Source organism: Alosa pseudoharengus, unplaced genomic scaffold, assembly GCF_046254945.1.
Source record: "Alosa pseudoharengus isolate Yale_2024_CS ecotype anadromous, Long Island Sound unplaced genomic scaffold, YU_APseudo_1.1 YU_APseudo_1.1_scf_1, whole genome shotgun sequence".
In the NCBI taxonomy this organism is placed as follows: Eukaryota; Metazoa; Chordata; class Actinopteri; order Clupeiformes; family Clupeidae; genus Alosa; species Alosa pseudoharengus.
Window position 1 is genome coordinate 22,576,932 of NW_027468564.1, and position 18,327 is coordinate 22,595,258.

Genomic DNA, 18,327 nt, shown 5'->3' on the forward strand with positions numbered 1-18,327 from the left:
GATGGGTCCTCGCATGTTTCTGCTGAAAAACTGCTAGTTTCATCCCGAGCTGCACATTACGATGAGCGCATTTAAAGATGCGTTTTTTCCTTCTTCTTTTTTTTTAATGTCGCCCGCATTCAGAAAACGGAACATGCGATTATATTTCACAACTTTGTGAAGTACCATGACTGGGAAGCAAGCCGCAGACAGATCATTGGATTCACTTCCCTGTTATGTAGGCCTAGTCTAGGCCAGCAACGCGCGCTGGAGAGAAGCGTGTAGACATCAAACCATGGAACGAACACAAGTTTACCCGACTGCTGTTCCCGCTGTTCATTCTTGTGAAGTTTCTTCCTTTTTTTATGCACTATGCTAATTCGATTTCATGTTCATCAGACTGAAGAACTGTCTCTCTGACACTGTGATCAGCAGCACTGGAGCACCACAGGGAACTGTGCTCTCTCCAGTCCTGTTCACCTTGTACACATCTGACTTCTGCTACAACACTTGAGTCATGCCACATGCAGAAGTTTTCTGACGATACTGCAATTGTGGGGTGTATCAGGAACTGACAGGAGGAGGAGTACAGGAGCCTGGTGGAGGACTTTGTGCAATGGTGCAAACTCAATCATCTCCAACTCAACACTTCAAAGACCAAGGAGATGGTGGTGGATTTCCGCAGGTCTAAGCCCACTCTGCTACCAGTCTCCATTGATGGGGTCAATGTCGAGGTGGTAAGCCCCTACAAGTACCTAGGTCTCCACCTGGACAATAAACTCAACTGGGCAGCAAATACTGACGCACTCTACAAGAAAGAGCAGAGCAGGCTGTACTTCCTGAGGAGGCTGCGCTCCTTCAATGTGTGCAGCAAGCTCCTCAGGATGTTCAGTCTGTTGTTGCCAGCGTCCTCTTCTATGCAGTGGTATGTTGGGGAGGAAGCACAAAGAAGAAGGATGCGGGGCGACTTGACAGGCTGGTAAGGAAAGCTGGCTCTGTAGTGGGAGCTGAACTGGAGTGCATCACTTCAATATCTGACAAAAGGACGCTGAACAAACTGATCAACATCTTCGACAATGAGTGTCATCCACTCCACAGCACTATTGTTAAGCAGAAGAGCCTGATCAGCTGGAGACTTCGCTCACTGCCTTGCACAACAGACAGACTGAGAAAGTCATTTGTCCCCAGGGCCATTGAACTGTTCAATGCTTCACTTAAGGGAAGAGGAGAAATAGACTTTTCCACATAGTCTGTCTGCCTCTTCACCACCTCCATGTCTTAAACTGTCTGTCCACTAGCCACTTTTTACCACTGTCTTCTGCCTCACTGTTTGCGTGCTATATTAGCACATATGCACAACCCCTCCCTCCATGCCACAGCCGAACTGTGACCACACTTATACCTTTCTTAATATAGTTATATATATAGAGATATGTAGACTTTATTCTTGCACTGTTGCACTGTTTGACTCATTCACTCACTCACTCATTTGCACCATCACCATGATGACACTCATTCACACAGAGCACCTTACCTTACCTTATGCACAGAGAACCACAGGCTCAGTCCCTGCTTCAGTCATTGCAAGTGCACCTGATTGATTAAAGGAACACGCCACCCAATGTCAGTAGTAATATATGTTCTTACCTTAACTTTCACGAGTTGAGTCATACCTCTCCCGTGTCCGTACGTGCACTCAAACGCTCTGGTGCGCGGCTGGACTGTGTTAGCATGTTGCTATGCTAGCGGGCTTTGACGGCAACTAAGCGTAGAAGTAATCAAAAACATCCACGTTTTACCGACTTAAATACAGTTGCACGAGTAGTTGATAGAAATGCTACGGCCACGCAACATGAAACGTGGCGATTTTCCAAGCGAATAAACCGGAGAACTACAATGTGTGGCGCAATAGCACTTGGGAGTACTTCGACCTAGCGTAGTAGTATTGTTAACACCTAATTGTAGATCCTATCCACCACAGAGTTTAGAATCCATGCTGGATCGACCCTCAGCCTCTCCCTCCCCTCTGAGCGAGAGAGAGGCACACACACTAGAGATGCGCTGATGGGCTATTATTTCAACCATAACTGCATAGCAAAACTTATCATCCATCAGCCATCCATCAACACCAAAGTTCTTTTGTAAATTGCTTTAAAATGAATTGCGCTGTCTGTCTGAAAAAGACGCGCTCGTGCAGTCAAAATGAATGGGAGTCTTCAGAACAGGCTTTCAGTCACCCTGACATAACAGTGTGTAAAGTAGCCTATAATGTGAATGACTTGTTATTTATCAAGGATTTCTTTCTTTTTGCAAAAAATAAAGTACAATAGGCATTAATTAGTAGGCCAGGAGCATGTTGAAATTATGTGGCAAATTGCGTTTTTTATTACAATGATAAAATTGTAAAAGGACGTGACCGAAGCTGAGGCAAGCCAGGCAATAGGCCTATAGGCCCGACGGTAATTGTAAAGCAATTTACAAAAGATTCACTGAACAAAAATGCTGATGTGGTACATGAAAATGTAGCTAAAAATGTGGAGAATGCAATGCAATCAAGCATTTTGGACGATATATTTTCACAAGCTGGCAGAAAAGGCAACAGGCCGATGTGCGTTTTATTTGGAGACTGTTTTGCGAGACAGAGACTGAGTTTGCTGCTGATATTCTGGGGATAGGCTACAACATAGCCAATGTACGACTTTAGCCTTTTAATATATTTGCTGCATTGGATCAGTCTTCCTAGAACAGGCAAGGGCTTTCTAGCCTCACGTCAGCAGCGCTGCATCACCCATATAGCCTAGGGGAGAACCGGCACAATTGTAACACTTTTTTATTTTTCCAATTCAAACTCGATTTACACAAAGACGATAGACTTGAGAGTTGTGAAATTTGACCAGAACAGAGTCGTACATGTCTACTCCATGAAAGTTGAAACAGAATTTAAAAAAGATGTTATAGTTTGTCAATAATTTAACTTAACAGCCATAAAAAAGTGCGGTACAGTTGTAACAGTAGCGTCATGAATGTAACACTAAAATCGTGAATCCTATAACATATTTTAACACAAAACAGTGCTGTGTTAAACAAAGAGCATCTGTTTTCATATAAAATCAAGAAAAAAAGTCCAAATGTATGACTGTTAAAGCTAATTTATTGCATTATTGATTAGCCATTGCATATTACGGTGTTATGCTAGCTCACAATAACCTTTAAATATGCTTATTTTGGCCATATCCACTTGATAAAACCAGTAAATATAGTTGATAAACTGCTTATTTCTTACATGTCTGAAGTATTTGGTCCAACAGTGATATTTCAAGTTGCTGTGTTAACTTTAATTGGGTGATGGCGGCACAAAAATCATAATCCATAACTCGCAATGAGAATGTTCGTGCATTCGCGATAAAATCAGTTCATCTTGCCATAGAGACTGGTGTTACAACTGACCCGCACAGGTCATGTTTTTATTTTCATTTAATTGCATGTGCTGTGACTACATAAATCAAATAGGACTCATGTTAACTTGAAACAGAGGGACTGAAGATATGAATGACATGATTGAAGTCCACACGCTCAAATTTCACAAAGCAAACTTAAACAAACAGTTGCGGTTAAAAATAAATAAATTGCGATGCTTGAATTTTGCACCTTTTTGCTTAATATCTCTGGTCGTATTTATAGTAGACCATTCATATTTGGATGGCTGTAAGATTATACATAATTACATGATATGTGTCTGTTTACGTTTCCGTAGCTACACCATATCTTGAGAATTAAACACTGTTACATTTGTACCGCTGTTACAATTGTACCAGTTCTCCCCTACATTAAAACAACTAGCGGATGGTGGGCGGGTGCCGTTTCGAAAATTGGTCAAAAAACTTTGGTGTTGATGGATGGCTGATGGATGATAAGTTTTGCTATGCAGTTATGGTTGAAATAATAGCCCATCAGCGCATCTCTAGTGTGTGTGCCTCTCTCTCGCTCAGAGGGGAGGGAGAGGCTGAGGGTCGATCCAGCATGGATTCTAAACTCTGTGGTGGATAGGATCTACAATTAGGTGTTAACAATACTACTACGCTAGGTCGAAGTACTCCCAAGTGCTATTGCGCCACACATTGTAGTTCTCCGGTTTATTCGCTTGGAAAATCGCCACGTTTCACGTTGCGTGGCCGTAGCATTTCTATCAACTACTCGTGCAACTGTATTTAAGTCGGTAAAACGTGGATGTTTTTGATTACGTCTACGCTTAGTTGCCGTCAAAGCCCGCTAGCATAGCAACATGCTAACACAGTCCAGCCGCGCACCAGAGCGTTTGAGTGCACGTATGGACACGGGAGAGGTATGACTCAACTCGTGAAAGTTAAGGTAAGAACATATATTACTACTGACATTGGGTGGCGTGTTCCTTTAATCACCCACTATGTGGATACTGTTTTTTAGAATTGATTTAGATTAAGTGTTATTTAGTATAATTTGTATTTTAGTATATTTTAGTATATTCTTTATCTTCTACTGTCCTTACTGCTTAGTTGTGTTCTTTATATTATATACTTTTAATTACTTTTTCTGCTGTTAGTGAATGTGTGTGTGTGTGTTGTCTGTATGCTACTGTGACCTTGAATTGCCCCTAGGGATCAATAAAGTATCTTTCTATCTATCTATCTTCATAATGTATGAGACACTGTCGCTGTAACTGTATACAGTACCTGTGTGTCACTAGCTTGACTCAAGGGGAGACGGGGGAGGGGGCCTTCATTAACTTGCGTAGTGTGCGTATAGGGAAAACCGGCCCTGCCTGTAGGGTTATGCTAATAGGGCTTTAGGACCCTGGGGAGGTGCTCACGGGACGGGGAAGAAGGGTTAGCTTTCTCATTTTGAGGTCATTGAGAACATTGATGGCAGATAATTTCCCAGCCAGGGTTATGCTATAGGGCTTTAGGACCCAGGGGAGGTGCTCACAGGACGGGGAAGATGGGTTAGCTTCCTGATTGAAGCCCTGGCCCTAGCTTCAAAATAGACATAAGAGTTTAAAACAGGATGCTATCATAAGGGGCTGTATGTGACACAGAGAAGACCATACATCCTTAAAATGTTTTGTTTTACTCTCTGTTTTTGTAACAGATTGCTGTTGGTTACAGGGACTAATTAAGAACCTAAGACTACAAGAGGCCAGGAGAAGTTACCCATTTCTGGATGGTGAGACAATTGCAGAGTAGAAGATAAGACTTACCTACCTATGTGTTAAAATATTATATAGCATATATTATACATAGCAGTATTGGTTGGGGGCTGGAAAAAACAAACATTGGTTGTATTTCTTCAGCATTGGTGTTCTTAGGAAAGTGTGTGCATCCTGTTTTTTGTTCATTGTGTTTTATGGATGCAACGTGGCAGTTCATTTAAACTTCACAATGAGTTAGGCGAATTAATATACAAGTGTGATACGGCCAAAAAAATGGATGTGCTTCATATAGGTGTTCAAATAACATGTTAATGGTTGTTCTAAATTACGCAGGACAATGGGAAATTCAACCAAGCAGTGGAATAATGTTTTATAATCTTTGAAAACAGATAATATTACCTCAAATCTCTGAGGTTGGGTAGGGGGAGGTGGGACTCTTGTGGGCCACAATCAGACAGGATGTGTTTTTTGCAGTGAGGTACATTTTTTATGTTGTTTCATAAAGACAGTAAGTGTTTTGCGTGCTACTTATGTGCCCAGAGTGCCTCGTGTTCAAAATCAAAGCGGTAACTTTAATGAAGCGGTAACGTTTTTAATGAAAACATGCTTCACCTTGCATTCTACATGCAGTAAAGTGTGTCCTGCCTGATCACACCCTTACTCTGTCCCCCCTTCAAAGTCATCTAGAAACACCCTTGAAGGCTGTGAAGTTCTTGGTTTGCTCTTGGAGCTATTTAGGTTTGCTTATCATTTGGTGGGTGTGAGAGTTACAGTTTTATGTTCTCTTACATGCTATTGAAAAAAAAAAACTAAAACATTTCACTTACATTTATGTCAACCAGAAATAAATAAAATAAATAAACTCCTGTTTGAGTCAGCCTGTCAAATTCACACCTACTGTAGCCAGCCCTGAAAATGGGGCACTTTGGCTTGTGGTTAGCATGTAGGTTGGTTGCCATGGCTACATGACACCCTTTTTTTCCCTATGTGAGTGCAGTGACAACAACTCATTTGACTTCATTTAATATGTCCACAGACAAGGTAGAGTATGTTGCATGATTTTAGGAAAATATAATGTATTGCGACATCAGATGCAAGTCAAATTTGTAGTTTTTTATGGGTCATACTCATTCTATCGAACTACAGATCCGCTACCCGATCTGGCAAACTTGCATAGTGCGGTTATAGCCGAGAGAGGGTCGCAAAGCGGTTGCTATGTTGGTTGCTAGGTTTTATCAGTTCACCAGTGATTTGCCACCACACTTACCCAATTTGCTGCAACATTGTCAAAAGTTAACCCCAACTATTAGCAAGAAATCTAATTTGCATGTGAAAATATGACCTTGCTGCAAATTTGCGGCAACTGTTCTACTGCAATCTGTATCTTTTTACTATAATTTTTCCAGGAAATTCTGAGATGGTCAGGTGGGGAGATTTTCAGAATTTAGGTGAAAGGTGATGGAATGACCCTGCATTCTTTTTCACTGAACTATCAACCCTGCTAAAACTCAGCATTGTTCTGCCGCCCCATGTTTAAATGCTCCATTTTAATGCTACAACTACATGTATTGTGTTCACTCTATTAGGAACATCATCACCCCTATCAGAGTTGAGAGTTGTGCTGCTGGGATTTAAATATGCTGGGAAGAGCTCAACAGGAAACACCATCCTGGGCAGAGAGGAGTTTCAGCTTGGACAGATATCTGCTGTTTGTGTGAAGAGACACAGGGAGGTAGCAGGTAGACAGGTCACTGTGGTGGAGGCTCCAGGATGGTGGAGTCATTATCAGGTTGAATATAGTGCTGAAATGACTAAAAGAGCTATTCAGCTCTGTCCAGGTTTGTGTGACCAGGGGCCACATGTGTTTCTGTTGGTCATACGAGCAGACATCTCATTCACTGAAGCACAGAGAATATCTGCCCAACAACACCTCGAGCTTCTCAGTGAGAGAGTGTGGAGGTACACCATATTGTTATTTACCCGTGGAGACTGGCTGGGAGACACACCCATTGAGCAGTACATTGAGAGTGAAGGGGAAGCCCTGAAATGGCTCACTGAGAAATGTGGGAACAGATATCATGTCCTCAACAATCACAACAGCACTGATGGAAGGCAGGCGACGGAGCTACTGGAAAAGATTGAAGAGATGGTGGCAGGAAATGGCAGCTCTCATTTTAAGATGAACAAAGGTCTTTTGAGAGTCTTAGAAGAGAGAGAAAAGATGGATAAAATCAGAGCAGAAGAGAGGATGATGAAGTTGAAGCAACAAAGACATGATCTCAGGTCATCACAGGGTAAGTATGTGTTGATAGATGCATTTAGATAACATGGAGAGAGATTGACTGTTTTTGCATTGGCCCCTTATAGGTGATTATGTCTAAAATGTATTTATATAACATGTATTCAAAACTTGTACAGTGTTTATGTGTGGGATTATGGTATTATGACAGGACTCAGGTCAAAACAGGGTGAGTATGTTTGGATGGATGGTTTTAGATAATAGGGAGAAAGATGAGCTGCTATTGCATTAGCCACTTATAGTAGTTGGTTCTGTCTCATATGACAAATATGAACATATTTTACAGTGTTTATGTGAATGACTGATACTACATGTACATTTACATTTATTCATTTGGAGGACACATTTGTCCATAACACTGTAAAATATGTTTATATTGTAGCGTCGGCGCATAAAGACTGTGTTAGCGTTCTCCAGCGAAAGGCATGCTGGGACACGAGGGTGAACAATCGGGGGGTTTATGTCGTTATTCTCCTAAGTTAGAAGTGTAAAGTTAGCGTCTTTATTGTAACATGTTCCCCTTTTAGTTCTCCCTCGTGTGTGATCCTTTTTGTGTGGGGGGCTGCGTCCTCCCCTGTATGTGTGGTGTGTGTGCGTGCTGGACCTGCCCTGTTTGCATTGTGTTCTGTGTCTATGTCTAAGTCTTGGTCCCTGCCCTCGTTCGTGAGCCAATAAAGCTGCTATTGAACAACGTTGGTGTCGTGTGCATTAAACGTTACAATATTTATCCCAGATAACACACCCATCTGGGGCCCAAAGACTGTTGTACTTTACGGTTGCCTCCATGTTGTGGGGAAAGTCTGTACAAGCTGATTGCCGAATGGACCGGAATTCAGTTGGAGGAAAGTTTGTGGTTTTTACCAACTATTCCAACGTTTTTCCAAACTATTATTAACTGATATTTGATCAAACTGCCACAAACAGCAATGTATACAGTACATACATTTCTGGAGCTAAGCTTCAATGGACTCCTTCTATTTGCATTGTATTTGATAATTGACTTGTACAGACTTTCCCACAACACAGAGTTGACCGAAGACAGAATGTAAGCTTTGTAAAAAAGTATTTTGGTACACTCCTGGTACACTTTAGTCTGGTACACTTTAGTCTGGCTATCACCAGACCAAGCTAAGCCTGCACGATTCAGGGAAAGTATGAATCACTATTTTTTAGCTTAGAATTGATATCACGATTCTCTGCCACGATTTTTTCCCCCTCACGAAGTGTAATATTTATTGCACACATGCACCATGACAAAACAAGACAATTTGGTAGTACCAAACATAGATTTTGGCACTTATATCACATTGTGCATTGCCACAAGCCTGTAAACATAGGGGCTTCAATTAGGGCTCCAGCTATCGATTATTTTTGTAATCGAGTATTCTAGCGATTATTTCATTGATTAATCTAGTAATCTGATAAAAAAGAATTTCGCGTTATTAAGTGCAATTTATTAATATGCACAACAATCATGCTGTAGGCCTAAACTAGCCCTAGTCACTTCAAAGTAAATGAATATATTTCCTGCATAAGAACTGCAAATACTTCCTCCATTTGACCCACTTAATTCTGGGGTTTGCGTGTCAGTAATAACAGTCCGTGTGAAACGGAGCAGGCCACATAATACAAGTGATAGGAATTAAATGAAGCTTTGAGGCAGAGAATCTTCCTCGATCATTTTTTGTAATGGAATTATTCGAATTTACTTGAGTAATTGTTTCAGCCCTAGCTTCAATGAATAATATAAATAATTTAGGGGCAGATGTGGCCTACTGGTTAGTGCTTCGGTCTTGTAACTGGAGGGTTGCCGGTTCGAACCCCGACCAGTAGGAACGGATGAAGTGCCCTTGAGCAAGGCACCTAACCCCTAACTGCTCCCAGAGCACCGCTGTAGCAGGCAACTCACTGCGTCGGGATTAGTGTGTGCTTCATCTCACTGTTTGTTCACGTCCGCAAATTAAAGGGACACCAGGCAACGTTTTCGTGTTAATTAATCATCTTTGTAAGTCGGTATGGTTAAATGACTTCAGTCTCAGACATCGCAATAAGCAGGTTTACATCCTGCATCCCCAGCACAGAGGCAGGCTAACGAAACGCTAGCGATTTTTGCAAACGTGTGTATAATGGCAGAGCCGGCGAAGAAGCAGCGAAAACCCTTGACGGAAGATGCAAAGAAAAGGAAAAGAGCTTCAGACTAAGGGAAGGCTCGCACACGTACCGACACGTACAGCTGCTAGGGGGAGCTTCATAGAGAAAAAGCATCAGGCTTGCCTGGTTAAGCAACGTAGTTTGGTAGAGAGATGTTCGGTAGCGTTTGCGATTGACAACGTTGTGATAAGTACTAACTTTGCAAAGTTAACTTGAATGCATCAATTTTGAACAAAATTGTCTAGGCTACACTGCGACACTTGTAATCTGCATGACAAGTCCTTGCACAAGCGGTGCGGGATGGGGCAGCCGCGGCCTGCTGGTTAGGGCTTCAGGCTTGAAATCGAAGGGTTGCCGGTTTGATCCCCGACCAGTAGGAAAAATGTGGGCGGGGGAAGTGGTTGAGCACTGCTCTCCCATGCCCACATCCACGCTTGAGCCAAAGATTGTTAAGGCGGAGCAAGATACTTCATCAGGAGCCACTTCCGGGAACCCGGATCGCACGAGGGGGGGGTCAAAATCCCCCTTTATGCAGAGCAGAGGCAGCGACTGCTCCATTGAAGTCTATGGGCATAGCTCAGAATTTTACCACATATGCTAAGGTCTTAGTTCTATAGAGTTAGGAATGTGAATTTCGGGCACGTTTTCATGATCCTCAAACCCTTGTGAACATTTCAGGTACATTTTTAGCATTTTTGAGCATTCCAGTCTGGAGAAAATCGACTTTATATCAGGTGTGCGCCGGTTATTTATGCCGCTGCTGTTGGCGGGTTGCAACGTACGCTCATCAATACGTCATCGACACGCCTCTTTATGCAGACAGGATTCGATCCCCATTTCGCGCCCATAGACATAGCGTTCATGGGCTTCGTAAAAACCTTTCTCCGAGTGAAAACATCATCATTCCGCGTCATTCACGTCACTTAATGTGTGAGTCAGAGGTCGGAAACTGGGGCTAGATTTTGCTAACAGAGTTGCCCAGTTAGGGGCTCGTCATCACCTTTGTCGTCACGTTGTAGTTCGTTTGTAGTCCATGTGGCCTTTCATGTCCAACAGTTTTAATGTGAACTTGGGAATTTGCCCTTTTTATCACTTGAAAAGCTGCATATCTTTCTTTCACGAGCATCTTACACTATATTTTAAGCAAATACAGTTGTTTGTTTAGGATTAGTGAGTGTATGTTTTAACCTTTGTTGTGGCATCCGTGTTTGTCACACATTCGATGGCTAAGCACTTGAACACTTGCTGTCGGAAAAACAAAGTAGCCATGGGGGCGGTCCTTGTCATTCCGAGGTGCTCTGAATGCACCCTTAGCCTGCAGACAGATCTTGCAGTTGCCTTCCACAAGCTGCACGAGCTGAAACACGCCCTCATGACGTCAGTTCAAAGACGTGATAGGGCCATTTGGGAGGAATGTCCTCATGACGATTATGACTAGAGGCTCATGCTGCTTCCTGATGTTGGAATATGCGAAAATAAACAGAAATCGAAGGGATACCTTCTTATACGTGATTTCTGCAACAATGGTAGGCTAGCCTACTGAAAACGTTTGGATATTCTGTTATTTTCTGCTGTTGGCTAAATAGATAGACACACATATAGGGAAAACACTTGATATTGAATTTATGTGCTACAATGCAGGCCTGTTAACTGTATGACAACAGTGGTTTATTTAAACTACATCATAAGAATTTATTTCGTCAGTCATCATGCTCATTTTAATGAGTAAGAATGAAAGTTCTGCTGTGTTTATTGCAAACAACATTCCGCGATATCTCCCGCGAGTCACGTCAGGCAGACTGTAGCCTTTCTGTCCGGGATGAGCTGCCCTCTGTTGTAGCTACTCCCGGCTAGCCTCTGAAGATCACGTTTACGTAGAAAGCCAGACGAAAGTCAGACTCAGTCAAGACGAACAAGCCTAATACCTCCATGGCCGCAAGTCGAACTCCCCTATTTACGTTGCAAGCAGCGTGTTCATCCCACTTCCTGTTTTGAAACTACACGTGGCACGGATTTGTGGGTAATGAAGTTCGTTTTGGGCTACACTCATTGCCCAAAGTTGTCAAAGGACTTCATTACCCATACATCTACTGCAACTTAAGCACGTGACAACTCGCACTCGGTCGTTTCTTTGACAGTTTTTACTCTTTTGTTTTTCAAAATCCAGTGCAAAATTAAACACTTACTATAGCATTCCTAAACGGCAACGATAGTCTGTAGAGTAGCCTTATGTTTGATGAAGGGATTTCCTTAATGTTAAAGAATAATTTGGCCCTTGCTGCTAAAACGATGCACAAATTATTATTATTTTGTTCATATTCACTCAGACTTGGAACAAAATAGGCCCAGTTCATTAATATGTAGGCTAGGCCTATTTTGTTCTTGTAGGCTATCTGAGAAAAGGCCAAGATTGTCTTAAGCACTGTTTTATTTTATTTCGGTATTGTCTTACCTCAACAATAAGCTACAGCTCCTTGAAAACAATCAGATATAACTCTATAAAGTCTATAAAGTCTATAAAAATGTATTTTTATGTTGTATTTGGCTGCTGTGTTTGACTGAAATGTAGACTGTTCTTTTTTCATTTCAATACAGTATATGATACAAACCTCAGTTTAGATAATCATATTCACCCATGTTTTTGCCTAATTGACATGACCATGATAATTGATAATATAAAATGAATGTGCACCTTAAGCAAATAATAAAAAATCTTTCAGAATGCTCTCCATTCTTCAACTGCATCGAACTGCATCGCATCGCATCGAATCGAATCGTACTGAATTGTTTTTTATGAACATGTATCTTTTCTTGTATTGAATTGTGCCCATGTATCTAGATGTGAATCATATCGTCTTTTACATGTCACAATTTGATAGTCCTACAACCAATCAGATCAACGATCCGGGTGGGCCAGGTGGATAAGCCAGTTTGTGATTGGTCCCCGCAAAATTGTAACGGAAGCAGGAGAGAAAGACATGTTTCCAGCCTAAGCCGGCAGATCGGGCTGGGTTTACTTACTCTTGATGTTTCGTTTTATGTGTAGGGACCCTATTCATACTACTGCAGATAATGTGGTGCTATTTTGAGCATTATTAGTGGTTTAAAAATGGTGGTTTGGATACGTTTAGTAAATGGCCCTTAATACTTGCACTGTTATCCATTTGGGCTGTAAGTTCTAAAGCCAGTCAAACTCGGTAATCCTTCAATCAACATAATATAGCTCTCGAGGGGGATGTTGACTCATCATGGTAAAAAAGAAAGGTTCAAATTACTCTGGAATTATACTTTAACTTCATTCTGTGTGTGTGTGTGTGTGTGTGTGTGTGTGAATGTGAGTGAGAGAGAGAAAAAATGTGAGTGTCTCTTGTCTGTTTCTGCGTGAGTGTGTCTGTGTGTGTGTCATCGTCTTCTCCACTGTCTCTCTCTCTCTGGTCACCACGATTCAATCAAACCCACTGCACAAAGAGACCTATTTTGGACGTCCAATTTCAGGTGCAGATTGTAACGCCAGATGATGTCTTTTTTCCTGACGTCCAGTATTGACATCCACAGGACCTCTGTATAACGTCCAAAATAGGTTACATAGTCCTGTTGACGTCCAAATGGGGTCATGGTTAGACGTCAAAATAGCGAACCTAGTTTGCACGTCCTGCAGTCTTCCAGAATTGGTCTTGGACCGACGGATGCAATAAATCTGCATGTCCATCAGACGTCTAATGTTTAGTGGGAAGTTCTGTTGGGATTGCAAGATAGTAAAGAGGGGGATTTCACTTTTTAACAACTCATATTTACGTCATTCTATTTTACAGGAGAATCATCTCCACTGTCAGAGTTTAGATTTGTGCTGATGGGATCCATAGGATCTGGGAAGAGTTCATCAGGAAACACCATCCTGGGCAGAGAGGAATTTGACCTGAACAGAAGAACAGCTCAGTGTGTGAAGAGACAGGGAGAAGTAGCAGGCAGACAGGTCACTGTAGTCAAGGCTCCAGGATGGTGGAAGAATCTCAGCCCCATAGAGACTAAAGAGCTCACTAAACAGGAGATTGTGTTCAGTGTGTCTTTGTGTCCTCCAGGGCCTCACATTCTCTTACTGATTTTACAAGTGGGTAAACATTACACTGAGGACGACAGAAGAATCATCCAACAACATATGGAGCTTATCAGTGAAAGAGTGTGGAATCACACCATGGTTCTGTTCACCCATGGAGACTGGCTGGGAAATGTAACCATTGAGCAGCACATTGAAAGTGAAGAGGCCCTTCAGTCTCTAGTAGAGAAATGTGGGAACAGATATCATGTCCTCAACAATCAGAATAGCCGAGATGACATGCAGATCAAACAGCTGCTGGAGAAGATTGAGGAGATGGTAGCAGGAAATGGTGGACGTCACTTTGAGGTTGACAAAACTACTCTACAGGCGGTGAAGAAGAGTAGGAGTCACCTCAGTACAAGAGTGGACAAAAGACAGACTCAAGCTTACAAACAGGAGGCTACACTTAAATTTGTCATGGGTGAGTTGTTCATTTTATGATGATTTGAAAATCATCAACAGACATTATTATCTATTTCTATCTATGTTAGTGTTTGTGTAAATTAATCCATTGTTTTACAGGTGAACTTCAGCCTTTCTCGGGGATAAAGGTGATACGCCTGCGATATGTTGAGAGGTTCTCTCCAGAACAAGACACATACAGTAACAGAGGAGAAATGGCAGGAATAACGCTTCAGTCTCGGAAACAAAAGATCAGGGGAGGTCGTGAGATCACTAAAATTAGGATGACACCAAGTAAGAAAACTCTAGAAGAGACTAAAGCAGAGTTGGTGTCCCTGTGTGATCCTGGTCCACATGCTTTTGTGCTGAGAGTCGACACTGATCTTCACTTTACTAAGAGAAGAAAAATACAATTCCAGACACATCTGGGGCTTCTTGGGGACAGAGTTTGGGATCACGCCATAGTGATGTTTGACTCCTCTCAGGACCTGTCTGTAGATAGGAACGTTGAGGAGTACATTGAGAGTGAAGGAGAGGCCCTGCAGTGGTTGGTTGAGAAATGTGGAAACAAATATGTTCACTGGACAGGTGAAGAGAGCTGGCCAGGTGTACTGAAGAAAGTTGATGAGTTAGTGTTTCGCAATGGAGGAATCCATTTCCAGTATGAGGAAAAGAGAACAAATAAGACCACAGCAGCAGACTGGAAGATGGAGGTGCAGCAGTTGGAGGACCTGAAGGAGGAGAATGAGCTGGGAAAGAGCAGCAAGACTCCTCTCATGGGTCAGTTGTGATTTTGGTTAATTTTATGAGGACAGCGAGCTTAACATGAAACAGTACAATATCCGGTAACTTTATTAGTATTATCACCCGGAGAGAAGAAATACTCTTTTCTGGCTGGTGGGTTTAGCCTGGGAGCCATTCCAAACTTAGTCCCGCCCACAATATTTGAGGTCGGGAAGTTCGGTCTGGCATTGCTCCTTTGTGGAGCAAGTATGCTCGCCCTAGATCGGGCGGACCAATCAAATCGGGCTTTACGATGATGGACAGGTGAGCAACAGCGCCTGGTGTATCACGTCATCTGAGCCCGCTTAGATTAGGCTTATGTTTGAAACAAAAACGCTGTGGCTAGAAGGATACATGGCTTTTAAGACCCCATTTTTTTGTTTTCTTCCTACACCTCACGGTAAGCTATTTCGTTGCTGTGATTGGTTAGGTCTATGCAATTGAGTGCAGAGGCATTCCCCCCCTGTATCGTTGAAACACGCCCCATAGTTACGTCCCAATGGAGCAGTATCAGACTCATATTCTGACTAGAATTGACTATGACTATGTCAGGCTATGGTGGGTTGGCTATTAATTCTGAATAACGGGACACCTATCACCTGTTAAAAAAGTTTAATCACCGTTCCATATCAATGCTTATGAATGGTAACTATAACAACCATAGTAGGATGATGGTTGAGCCTGGAAGCATGCTTCGCAATAATAGAATCAACTGTAAACAAACAAATTGTCCATGCTATCGCTGTTATAGCAAATATTCTAGAATCTTTGGTTACAGCGAACGTTAACGTTACCAACGCAAGTGCTGTGAATCTGTGACACTTCCGATATCATTAGTGATATTGATTGGTTGTAAACGGTAAAACGTCATGCTATGCGACAATATTTTGATTTAGTAGCTACTAACTACGGTGTACCGTAAGTAGCAATGGTGCAACAGAAAAAGAATGCAGCACTAGTTTAAAACTAGTTAGTTTCAACGTAAGGTTTAAGACACACCTAACAACTAAACTTACGATCAACCCTACGTTCTACTGGTGCAACCGGCTGCAGGGCGGTATATGGCTCTAACTTAATCTGCTGGTCAATGATGAACGTTACGTTAAAGGGACACCAGGCCTGATGCTTTTGTGACCAAGGCGGGGCCGCTATTGAGTGACCGCCACGACCTACTACCCTGAGGAGCAGACCACACGAACCAATAAGGTTCAGAGGCCCAAGGAATAGTTTAAAACAAGGAATTTATTGAAGTTTAACGAGTAAGAGTCTCTAAAAGCAGGGCAGTCGTCCTTCGCCAAGGTGTGTCTCTGGGCCCGGCTTTGTTCTGAGGTTCCCCCACACTCCCCCACTCAGAGGGTGCCACTACCCGACTGGACAAAGTTCCCCCGCAGAACTAGGAAGGTGAAACAAAAGGTTACTTTGGTGCAGCCCTGGCTGCCAATGGTTGAAGTGCAATGATTCACTAACACACTACACAGGTTATTACCTGGCGATCAGGGGTTCCCAGCTCGCTCCCAGGCGCTTCAGCAGGCCGCTCAGTCTGTTACAGCCCCGCCAACGAGGCCTTGGGGATTACACTGCAACATGGGACACGCTTTGGAAAAATACACAACACACACCAAAACTCACTACAATCTTCACACCAATAATCAGCAGGCGGTTGACTCGAGACAGTGGCAGGCAGGCGGCAACGGTGTCGCTGGTGTGCGCTAGTCAGTTGGGTACACACCGGGGGGAAGGCAACTTGGATGGTGGGGTTAGTTGCACTTAGGGTGGAGAGCTGGGGGCCTCAGGCTATAATGCACACTGGTGGTGGTCAGACACAATGATAGAGGCTTAGTAGGACAAGTTAACAGCGCTTGGGGGGTTGGGTACAACACAGGCAAGGTGCAATAATGCGCATCCAGTATGGGAGTCGCTTGAATAGTACAGGGGCTGAGGAGTCGTTGGATACAACACAGGCAAGGCAGTAGTAGTGCGGATCAAGTATATAAGTCGCTAGCACAGTACAAGGGGCTGAGGAGTCGTTGGATACAACACAGGCCAGGCAGCAATCGTGCACGTTCACTCTGAGGCTCGTTGGAGCAATAGGACTTGCGTTCATGGTTATGGTTAACACAGGCGGGGTCAACACTTGTTCTAGGCTTGTGAGAGCAAGAAAACAGGTCCTGTCGTTGTAGGCTACAACACAGATTGTCTGTCTATACTGGACATACACTAATTGTCACAACACTTTGATCACAGTAAACGAGGGGGGGAGACGGGAGACGGGCAAACGCTGACGGTATTTTTCAAGTGTTCTACAACTCGACCAGTCGCATTAAGTGGGAGTGTTTACTTAGCTTAACATAGGCCCAAGTGATCTCTCGTCTCGTCCGATGTGGTCGTCTACAGCCCCAGGTAATCAGTTCCCAATTCCCTGGTTGTCGGTTGTCAACTCCTCGTTACGAACTCCCACGTTGCGTTTCTAAGATATCCAGACAGCACTCCTCTTCACTCGCTGATCCGGTTTTCGCTGCTTCTTCGCCGGCTCTGCCATTATACACACGTATCATTTCGTTAGCCTGACGCTGTGGATGCAGGATGTAAACTGATCCTGCTTCTTGCAATGTCTGAGACTTTGTGAGACTGAAGATCGGCGGTTACGATACACTGAACTTGCAAGCGGGATATTCTTCCTACAGGCAGTAGGGGCGGGCGAGAGAGTCTTCATTCGCCCTGTAATGTCCAATGTTTGGGGGGCAGCCGTGGCCTACTGATTAGTGCTTTGGACTTGTAAACGGAGGGTTGCCGGTTCGAACCCCGACCAGTAGGCACGGCTGAAGTGCCCTTGAGCAAGGCACCTAACCCTCACTACTCCCCAAGTGCAGCTGTTGTTGTAGGCAGCTCACTGCGCCGGGATTAGTGTGTGCTTCACCTCACTGTGTGCTGAGAGTGTTTATTCACGGATTGGGATAAATGCCAAATTTCCCTCACGGGATCACAAGAGTATATATACTTATACTATAATGAGTCATTTAACCATATACCGACCATATACTGACTTAACAATTAACATATTGACAGAGAAAAAATAGCCTATCGTCCATTAATGGGGCTACTTGTTTCTTAATTGGAAAACACGTTGGTAATGTTAAGTAAAAGAATTAAAAGAAATAGTAAATAAAGAAAACGCTTGAACCGTATTATCCATTTACATTCAGATCTTGCCATAGACTTGAAAATGGGATGTTGTATTCCAAACAATAAGCAAACAATCGTGGAAGGGCATTACTACGGTTAAATCTCACTATAGCAAATTTTATTTCAGTTCACGTTAAGATCTTATTTATCCTCATTTCGAATGTTGCCTTTTAGGCTACATGTTTTATCACTGATTAAACATTCACTCATTAAACATTAGGCCTAGGCCTACAACTAGGCTCCATCCAT

The 18,327-nt window shown here is 42.9% G+C and overlaps 1 protein-coding gene across 1 annotated transcript in view; it reads left to right on the forward strand.

Annotated features, from left to right (window-relative positions):
- LOC143117426 (uncharacterized) overlaps window positions 1-16,292 on the forward strand; it is a 66,953-nt gene extending 50,661 nt beyond the window's left edge. The window contains exons 9-12 of the mRNA XM_076279139.1: window positions 6,751-7,458; window positions 13,427-14,050; window positions 14,611-14,892; window positions 16,249-16,292. Of these exons, the coding sequence (XP_076135254.1) occupies window positions 6,751-7,458; window positions 13,427-14,050; window positions 14,611-14,892; window positions 16,249-16,292 (1,658 nt within the window). The remainder of the gene's footprint in view (window positions 1-6,750; window positions 7,459-13,426; window positions 14,051-14,610; window positions 14,893-16,248) is intronic.
- Window positions 16,293-18,327: the final 2,035 nt, after the last annotated feature.